The sequence below is a fragment of the Belonocnema kinseyi genome, chromosome 7 (assembly GCF_010883055.1).
Source record: "Belonocnema kinseyi isolate 2016_QV_RU_SX_M_011 chromosome 7, B_treatae_v1, whole genome shotgun sequence".
In the NCBI taxonomy this organism is placed as follows: Eukaryota; Metazoa; Arthropoda; class Insecta; order Hymenoptera; family Cynipidae; genus Belonocnema; species Belonocnema kinseyi.
The window spans coordinates 18,645,460-18,656,007 of record NC_046663.1 but is presented as its reverse complement, the minus strand read 5'-3'; the positions used below and the strand labels follow the sequence as shown (position 1 = coordinate 18,656,007).

General features: G+C 22.1%; 2 protein-coding genes across 2 annotated transcripts in view; one reads left to right on the top strand and one right to left on the bottom strand.

The window, feature by feature from the left end:
• Nucleotides 1–8,618, bottom strand: part of LOC117176160 (putative glutathione-specific gamma-glutamylcyclotransferase 2) — a 16,524-nt gene extending 7,906 nt beyond the window's left edge. The window contains exons 1-2 of the mRNA XM_033366246.1: nucleotides 7,905–8,618; nucleotides 1,249–1,391 (exon numbers count right to left, since the gene is read on the bottom strand). Coding sequence (XP_033222137.1) covers nucleotides 1,249–1,383 — 135 coding nt within the window. The 5' untranslated portion in view covers nucleotides 1,384–1,391; nucleotides 7,905–8,618. The remainder of the gene's footprint in view (nucleotides 1–1,248; nucleotides 1,392–7,904) is intronic.
• Nucleotides 8,619–8,699: 81 nt separating this feature from the next.
• Nucleotides 8,700–10,548, top strand: part of LOC117176159 (WD repeat-containing protein 6) — a 46,950-nt gene continuing 45,101 nt past the window's right edge. The window contains exon 1 of the mRNA XM_033366245.1: nucleotides 8,700–8,932. Within this exon, the coding sequence (XP_033222136.1) occupies nucleotides 8,866–8,932 (67 nt within the window). The 5' untranslated portion in view covers nucleotides 8,700–8,865. The remainder of the gene's footprint in view (nucleotides 8,933–10,548) is intronic.

Sequence of the window (10,548 nt, the reverse complement as noted above, 5' to 3'; positions counted from 1 at the left end):
AATAGTTTAATTTTTAACCAAATATATAAATTTTTTATACAGTTAGATCAATTTTTAACAAAAATGTTAAAGTTTCCATTAATAAAGGAATTTAAAAAAAAATCAAAAATGGAATCGTCAAATTTTGAACAAAAAAAAAAATGAATTTTCTACCAAGAATATTAAATTTTTACCCAAAAGTTTCTTTTTTAACAAAATACGTAAATTTTCAACCTAATAATTGAATTTTAACTAGAAAAAATAGTTTTTTTAACCAAGAATATGAATTTTTAACAAAAAAGTTTTTTTTCAACAAACTATTTTTGTATTTACCGAATTGTTGAATTTTCGAGCCAAAAAATCGAAATTTCAACAAAACAGTTGAACTTTCAACCAAATAGTTTAATTTTTAACCAAATATATAAATTTTTTATACAGTTAGATCAATTTTTAACAAAAATGTTAAAGTTTCCATTAATAAAGGAATTTAAAAAAAAAATCAAAAATGGAATCGTCAAATTTTGAACAAAAAAAAAATGAATTTTCTACCAACAATATTAAATTTTTACCCAAAAGTTCCTTTTTTAACAAAATACGTAAATTTTCAACCTAATAATTGAATTTTAACTAGAAAAAATAGTTTTTTTAACCAAGAATATGAATTTTTAACAAAAAAGTTTTTTTTCAACAAACTATTTTTGTATTTACAGAATTGTTGAATTTTCAAGCCAAAAACTTGAATTTTTAATTTTTTATAGAAAACTTGTCCTTTTGACTTGAAAATTCAACAAACCAGTTGAAATTTGTTTTTTCTTGACTGAAAAATCTTTGTTAGTTGTTCGTTTGAAAATTCGTCTTTTTTGGTTACCATTTTTATTATTTGGTTGAAAGTTCAACATTTCTGTTAAAAATTCGTATTATTTTATAAATTCAACTCTTCTATTGAAAATTTGTCTTTATGGTTAAAAATTTTTTCTCTTTTGGTAGAAAATTAATCACTTTTGGTTGAAAATTAATGTCTTTTCTTGAAAATTATTCTTTTCGGTTTAAAAATACATCTCGTTTGGTTAAAATTTTTATTATTTGGCTGAAAAATCAATTAATAGGCTAAAAATTTAATTATTAGGTTGCATTTTTTTTTTAATTCGATGAAATCTTTTTTTTTTCTAGACTGAAAAATCTTTCTTGGTTAAAAATTATCCTATTTTGTTGAAAATGAAGTAAAAGGCCCTGAATATTTCTTTTCTATGTATCGAATTTTCAAAATACCTTGCTTGGGACGCCTCTGTGATCAAGACTTTTTTGATAGAATCTTCTGACATATCCTTTTATGTATCCGACAAGTTGTTTTTCATACGGAAAGTCAGCTTTCCAAATCAACGATCCATATCCAAAGACCCACATTTTAAAATCTGTAAATGTTTAAAAATTATAGCAACAGTAACAATTGGATTTGTAAAAAATTTTTACAAAAAAAAACCACAAAATTTTTTATTAAAAACCAATACAGGTTTATAAAACTTTACTTTTTTTGGAGAAAATAATATTCACATAAATGCATTCTCCTCTGTTATCAGAATCAATGCCTGTAAAAATACTTACAAAGTTCGGCCAACTTTTTGTCAGAATTGCTGTAGATTATAGCAGACTGATTTTGTAATATTGATTGAAAAATAATGCCTTCGATAATATAAATTCACTATTTTAAAATCACTATTTTGGATTGAAAACATAATTTAAAATAAGATTTGGAATATTTAGTTTAAAAATTTCTAGAGAAATTACTTGGCTGTCTTTTTACATAAAATTGTTATAAGTTTTAAGTCTGAACAATTTTAGTACAGAAATATTTGGAAAATAAAAATTCGATATTCTGTAAATTTCAAATTTTTTTATTTTTAAATGTACCAGGTGTTTTTTACTGAAAGCATAATTCGAACTTTTTTAAATAAATCAATAAAAATTTTATATTTTCACAAAATTACATTTTTTAAGAATATGTTTTTTTTTGGCTTGAAAATTAAACTATTTTGTTAAAATTTAGTTTTTTTTTCTTCGGATGAAAATTCATTTTTTTAGCTGAAAATTAAACTATTTCATTTTACTCAAAAATTCGTCTTTTTTGAGAAAAGTTTAATTAATTTGTTGATAATTCAAAAATTTTATTTAAAAAAAATCACATTTTTGGGTTGAAAATCCAACTATTTTTCTAGAAAATTAAACTATATGTTTGAAAAATCATGTGTTTTTTGTCAAATTTGTCTTTTCGATAGAAAATTAATCATGTTGGCTAAAATTTCATCTTTTTGGTTAAAAATTTAATTAATTTGTTTGAAATTCTACAGTCGGTTAAAAATGTACGATCTTCTTAAGAATTTTTATTTCCAGTTTGAAAAATTTCAACTATTTGATAAAAAATTAAAAAATTTTTTGTCTTTCCTGTCTGAAAAACCTTTCTTAATTGAAAATTCAATACTTTTAATTAAAAATTCATCTATTCGGGAAGAATTTTAATTGTTTTCTGGTAAAAAATGCAACATATTTGCATTCTTCTTGGCTGAAAAATTATCTTTTTTGGTCAAAATTTAATTAATTTGTTGAAAATGGTCAGTTGTCTATTTCGTTAAAACTTAATTTCTTTCTTTGTTTGAAAACTATTTTTTTAGACTGTAATTTAACTTTTTCATTTACGGTTGCAAATTTCTCTTTTTAGTTAAAAAAATCATTTTTTGTTCTGTTTAAAAATTTATTGTTTTTTTTTAATTTAACTATTTTGTTGAAAAATTATTCTTTTTGGAAGAAAATTCGTCTTTTTTCTTGAAAATTCTTGTGCTTTGTTGCAACTTCGTCTTTTTTTGCAAAATTAATTTTTTTCGTTGAAAATTCAATCTTTTTGGTTGAAAATTCGTCTTTTTATCTTGAAAATTAATGTGCTTTGCTTAAACTTCGTCCTTTTGGTAGAAATTTTTTTTTCGTTGAAAAATCATTATATTTGTTAAAAATTTTAATAATTTATTGAAATTTTAACTATTTTGTTAAAAATTCGGCTTTTTGGCTTAAAAATTCCCCTTTTTTTTTAAAATCATTTCGTTTTCTACTTGAAAGATAATTTTTTCAGGCTAGAAATTAAAGTATTACATTTTTTGTTAAAAATTTATTTTTTTAATTCAAAATCCAACTATTTTGTTGAAAATTCATGTAAATTATTTCAAATTCGTCTTTTCGGTAAAAAAATGATATTTTTAGTTATTAATTTAATTTTTTTGTTTAAAAGTTGAACTATTTTCTTAAAAAGTCATCCTTTTTGGTTGAAAATTCGTCTTTTTGTTGACAATTCATGTACTTTGTTGCAACTTCGTCTTTTTTGTAGAAAAATAATAATTCTGGTTTAAAAATAATCTTTCTTGTTTGAAAAATCACTTCTTTCTGTTAAAAATTTAATTATTTTATTGCAAAATTTAACTATTTTGTAAAAAATTCATTCTTTTTGTTTAAAATTTCCCTTTTTGGGTTGAAAATTCCACTATTTGGTTGAAACTTAATTTCTTTCTTTGTCTAAAAATGATTTTTTTTATACTTTTACTTAATTATTTCACTTTTGGTTGAAAATTTATCCTTTTCGGTAGAAAACTCGTCTTTTTGTCTTAAAAATTAACCATTTGGTTGAAAATTCATGTGCTTTGTTGCAACTTCATCTTTTTTTTGGAAAAAAAATCATTCTGGTTTAAAAATACTCTTTCTTGTTTTAAAAATCACTTTTTTTTTACAAATTTAATTATTTTATTGAAAATTTAACTATTTTGTGATAAATTCAATCTTTTTGTTAAAAACTTGGCTTTTTGGATTGAAAATTCCACTATTTTGTTGAAACTTAATTTCTTTCTTTGTCTAAAAATTATTTTTTTTTATACTTTTACTTAATCATTTCACTTTTGGTTGAAAATGTATCCAATTAATTCAAAATTGAACTGTTTGGATAAACATTCATGCGCAAATTCGTCTTTTTGGTAGAAAAATAATCTTTTTAGTTTAAAAAAACATCTTTTTGGTTATAAATTCAACTATTTGGTTGAAAATTCATGTGAATTATTTCTAAATTCGTCTTTTTGGTCGAAAAGTAATATTTTTTTAGTTAAAAAATCATCGTTTTGGTTACAAATTTAATTATTTCTTTCAAATTCAACAATTTTATTAAAAAAGCATCATTTTTGGATTCAAAATTAGTTTTTTTTTTTACTTGAAAATTCAACTATTTGGTTGAAAATTCATGTGCTTTGTTGCATCTTCGTCTTTTGATAGAAAAATACTCTTCTTGGCTAAAAAATCATTTTTTTTGTTTAAAAAATTAATTATTTTGTATGAAAATTAAACTACTTTGTTGAAAAATCATTCTTTTTGGTTGGAAATTCGTCTTTTTGTCTTGAAATTTCAACTATTTTCTTTAAAATAATAATATTTCTGGTTTAAAAATAATCTTTCATGGTTCAAAAATCATTATTTTTGTTAAAAATTAAATTATTTTATTTCACTTTTTGTCCGAAATTTATTTCTTTAATTCAAAATTCAACTGTTTGGTTGAAAATTCATGTGAATTATTTCAAAAATTCGTCTTTTTGGTCGAAAAATAATATTTTTAGTTAAAAAATCATCTTTTTGGTTATAAATTTAATTATTTTCTTTGAAATTGAATATTTTCTTTAAAAATCATTCTTTTTGGTTGAAAATTCGTCTATTTGTCTTGAAAATTCATTTTCTTTGTTTCAACTTTGTCATTTTATTTAAAAAATCTTCCTAGTTAAAAAATAATCTTCTTTGTTGAAAAATCATTATTCTTGTTGAAAATTTAAATAATTTAATGAAAATTGAACTTTTTTTATGAAAAATTCATCCTTTCTGTTCAAAATTCGCCTTTTTGGCTTGAAAATTCGACTATTAAAAAAAAATGATTTCTTTGTTTGAAAATTATTTTTGTTGTCTGGAAATTAAAATATTTCATTTTTGGATGAAAATTCATAGGCAAATTCGTCTTTTAGGTGGAAAAGTAATCTTTTTAGTTAAAAAATCATCTTTTTTGTTATAAATTTAATTATTTTCGTGAAAATTTATATTCTTTTGTTTAAACTTCGTCTTTTTGGTAGAAAATTGATCTACTTGGTTCAAAAATAATTTTTTTATCAAACATTTAATTATTTTATTTAAAGTTCAACCATTTTCTTTGAAAAACATCTTTTTCAATAAAAAAATTCGTCTTTTTGTCTTGAAAGTTCAACTATTTTATTGAAAATTCATGTTCTTTGTTGAAACTTTGTCTTTTTGTAAAAAAAAACCTTCCTGGTTAAAAAATAATCTTCTTGGTTGAAAAATAATTGTATTTGTTAAAAATTTAAATAATTTGTTGAAAATTTAACTATTTTGTGAAGAATTCATTCTTTTTGTTAAAAAATTTCCTCTTTGGTTTGAAAACTCGACTATTTTTTTATTTGATTCATTTCTTTGTTTTAAAATTATTTTTGTAGACTCGAAACTAAACTATTTCATTTATTTTTGGAAACTTATCTTTTTAGTTTAAAATTCAACTATTTGGTTGACAATTCATGTGCAAAATTCGTTTTTTTGGTAGAAAATAATCTTTTTAGTTAGAAAATCATCTTTTTTGTTATAAATTTAATTATTTTGTTAAAAACTTCAATTATTTTCTTGAAAATTTATATTTTTTTGTTTAAACTTCGTCTTTTTGGTAGAAAATTTATCTACTTTGTTCAAAAATCGATTTTTTGGTTAAACACTTAATTATTTTGTTCAAAGTTCAACCATTTTCTTTGAAAAACATCCTTTTTGATACAAAAAATCGTCTTTTGTCTTGAAATTTCAACTATTCTTGCAAAAAAATCTTCCTGGTAAAAAAATAATCTTCTTTGTTGAATAATCATTATTTTTGTTAAAAATTTAAATAATTTATTGAAAACTTAACTATTTTGTGAAAAATTTATCCTTTTTTTTAAATCGTTTTTTTTGCTTAAAAAATTCACCATTTAAAAAAAAATGATTTCTTTCTTTGTTTGAAAATTATTTTTTTAGGCTGGAAATTGAACTATTTCATTTATTTTTGGAAATTTATCTTTTTAATTCAAAAGTCAATTATTTGGTTGACAATTCATATGCAAAATTCGTTTTTTTGGTAGAAAAATAATCTTCTTAGTTAAGAAATCATCTTTTTTGTTATAAATTTAATTATTTTGTTTAAAATTTCAATTATTTTCTTGAAAATTTATGTTTTTTGTTTAAACTTCGTCTTTTTGGTAGAAAATTTATCTACTGAGTTAAAAAATCTTTTTTTTTTGTTCAAAATTAAACAATTTTGTTTAAAGTTCAAACATTTTCTTTGAAAAACATCCTTTTCAATAAAAAAAATCGTCTTTTTGTCTTGAAAGTTCAACTATTTTCTTGAAAATTCATATTCTTGGTTGCAACTTTGTCTTTTTGTATAAAAACTTCCTGGTTAATAAATAATCTTCTTTGTTGAAAAAACATTATTTTTGTTAAAAATTTAAATATTTGGCTTGAAAATTCCACTAATGTTTTAAAAAATTATTTCTTTGTTTGAAAATTATTTTTGTAGACTGGAAATTAAACTATTTCATTTTTGGTTGAAAATTCGTCTTTTTGGTAGAAAAATAATATTTTTAGTAAAAAAATAATCTTTTTTGTTATAAATTTAATTATTTTGTTTAAAATTTCAATTATTTTCTTGAAAATTTATATTTTTTTATTTAAACTTCCGTCTTTTTTGTAGAAAATTTATCTAATGGGTTAAAAAGTCTTTTTTTTGTTCAAAATTTAACTATTTTGTTTAAAGTTCAAACATTTTCTTTGAAAAACATCCTTTTCAATAAAAAAATTCGTCTTTTTGTCTTGAAAGTTCAACTATTTTCTTGAAAATTCATATTCTTTTTTGCAACTTTGTCTTTTTGTAAAAAAACTTCCTGGTTAATAAATAATCTTCTTTGTTGAAAAATCATTATTTTTGTTCAAAATTCAAATAATTTATTGAAAATTTAAATATTTGGCTTGAAAATTCCACTATTGTTTTAAAAAATTATTTCTTTGTTTGAAAATTATTGTTGTAGATTGGAAATTAAACTATTTTATTTTTTGTTGAAAATTTGTCTTTTTGCTAGAAAAATAATCTTTTTTGTAAAAAAATATTTTTTTTGTGATATATTTAATTATTTTTTTGAAAATTTATATTTTTTTGTTTAAACATCGTCTTTTTAGTAGAAAATTTATCTTCTCGGTTGAAAAGTCTTCTTTTTAGTTACAAATTTTATTATTGTGTTGAAAATTCAACAATTCTTTTTAAAAAATCATCCTCTTTGGCTTAAAAATGTAACTACTTTGTTACAACTACGTTTGTTTCTATTGTTAAAAATTAATTTTTCAAGAGAATAAAGCATCTCTGTTATCAGAAGCAGTGTCTATAAAAAATATTTGCATAGCTCTGCCATCTCACTCTCAGAATTACTGTAGATTGTAGAACAATGATTTAGCAATGTTAGATTGAAAAACCAATGTCTTCCATAAAATAAATACATACGTGACGTGGTTTCGTGAAATAAAAAAAAAATGTTTCCAAAACAAATCACTATTTTAGATCGAAAACATAATTTAAAATAAAAATTTTGAAAAATTTATTTTAAAAAACTCTCTACGTATCCTATATTTTTGCCTATAATTATAATAATTTTGAAATCCACAAAATTGTAATATAGAAATATCTAGAAAGTAAATATTCGAATTGAATAAAAAAAAATTTTATTTGCAATACTGATACCAGTTGCTTTTTTTTGACGCTACGAGCACAATTCGAACTTGTAAATTCATTCAAAAAATGTTGTAAATTTTATTTATTTATTTGATCTACATACCTCTTGTAATTCTTTGTTATTCAGTTGTATTGAGAAATTTCCTAATTATCCAGCGTCATTCATCAAGAGCCCGATTCGTATGGTGGTAAATCTGTCGCAGAAATGATCTGATGCAATCGTAACTTCAGGAAATCAGCTTCGGCACCCATATTCAAAAAATATATCCAAATATGAACTCTTTCAATTTCCCTTCATGTTGATGGAAAATACAAGTTTCGCGATTTGTTTTAAAAATAAGTACGCACTGTCAATTGTCTATCAAATTATACCACAAAAATCCAAAATTATGTGCTTTTCAGTTTTTTTTTCAAGGTTATGTAAACACTTCACTGATAAAACCGCGAAAACTATCTAAAGGGGAACATTCCTCGGAATTTCTTGATTTTTTGAGAAGAATATTCAATTTTATATTCTATTTGAGTGAAAATACCTTGAAAAGATACCAATTTTGATGTCGGGGTTAATCCCCAAGTTCGATTCTGACACAAAAGGCGAGCGCGATCACAGACGAGAATAGAATACTTTTATATTTAAGAATTCACGAAATCGAGTCATGATTGTCCTTTCTTGACTTTGGAGAGTTGTTTTTATTTATAAAGGCAATTAAAAACCATCTATAGATTACTGCTGGTCGCAGATTATTTATTTAACCTTTAATAATCTCGACTCGACGACAGTTTTGATGATGTGTCATTGTCAGCTGTCAGTTTATAGTTTTCGCTGGCACGTGCTAGTCGTAATATTCACTTATATATCACTTCAAGTCCAGTGTCAGAGTTCAGACCAAAGTCAGTGCCACATATCGCAAATGAAAGTTGTAGAGATGCAGCGATTTTTAGGTTATGATCGGCGATGTGGTTATCAACATGTGTTATTTTTCCAAAAGACAGAAATTGTCTTTATCGCTAATTTATAACATTTCTAGTCGTTTTCCGTTAAGATAATTCTTGGAGGATCCAAAATGTTTTCAAGTTTCTCAAAAATTGATGCGCTAGCAGTTCGCTACGTTAATGATGTCGTTTGTATAGGTTAGTTCTCTTACAAATTGTTTAAATATTACATTTAATGATTAATTCAAGTGGAGAAATGGATAAAACTACGTTAAAGTGAACCGAATTTGTAAAAATATTCCTAGGCCAAGTGGAAAAATTAAGGAAGTTTTTTAAATGTTTTTTTTTGTTTTTAATTTTGTTAAAAAGTTGCATTTTTTATGAAAATTAAGCTATTATCTTTTCGGATGAAAAATTATTTTTTGTTGTTCAAAATTTAACTATTTGGTTAAAAATTCAACAATTTTGTTAAAAAGTGATCCTTTCGGTTAAAATTTCTTTTTTTTGGGTTGAAAATTTATCTTTTTTTTTAAATAAACGTTTTTGTTTACATTTCAGTTATTCTTTTATTTAAAATTTAAATCTTTTTTCTTAAATTTAATAAATAGTACAATGTTTTTGAGAATTCATCTTTTCTGATTAAAAATTCAAATATTTGGTTGAAAATTCGTCTTTTTTGCTGCAAGAAATTTAATCTTCTTAATGGCGAATTCATCTTCTTGGTGAATTTTTTTTTTATATTGTGAAAATTTTTATAATTTAGTTAAAAAATCATCTTTTTGAACTATTTTTTTTATATAAAATTGAAATATTTTTTGATTGAAATATTATATATACCTTTTTTTGTTGAGAATTTTTTTTTAACTTGTAAAATAGTTGAATTGTTAACTAAAAAAGGCCAATTTTCCACCAAAAATAGAATAGTTTAATTATACGTAAAAAAGTTAATTTTCAATTTAAAAAAAATAATCTTGAAAACGATTCTGTAAAAAAGCACTTACATTTTGAAACAAATAGTTAAATTAAAAAAATGCAAAGGTAACTTTTAAACCAAAAATAAAATAGATGAAATTTTAAGTTAACAAATTTTCAAAGAAAATTTTCAACAAAAAGATTGCATTTTTTCCAAAATTGTTGAATTTTCAAATCAAAAACACGAATTTTTCAACCGAAAAGGATGAATTTTCAACAAAATTGTTAAATTTTTTAACAAAAAGATGAATTTTCCACAAATTTGTTAAATTTTCAAGCCGAAAAGCAGATTTTTCAACCATAAAGAATGAGTTTTTGGAACAAAATGATTGAATTTTCAACTAAACCAATAATTTTTCAGTTAAAAATTTGTTCTTCCACCAAAGAAACAATCGATTAAAAAAAAATTGTGTAATTTTCAGAAAAGGGTGATTTTTTAACAAAATTGTTGAATTTTCAACAAAATAATTAAATTTTTAATTAAAAGAATGAATTTTTTACAAATAAGACGTATTTTCAAACAAAATATTTTAATTTTCCACAAGTTTGATAAATTTTGAAGCCGAAAAGAAGATTTTTTACCATAAAGAATGATTTTTTGGAAGAAAATGGTTGAATTTTCAACTAAATCGTCAATTTTTCAGTTATCCATTTTTTTCAATTAAAGAAACAAACGATTAAAAAAAAGTTGAATTTTCAATCTAAAAATACGAATTTTCGAATAGAAAAGAATGATTTTGTAACAAAATTGTTGAATTTTCAACAAAATAATTAAATTTTTAATTAAAAGAATGAATTTTTTACAAATAAGACGTATTTTCAAACAAAATCTTTTAATTTTC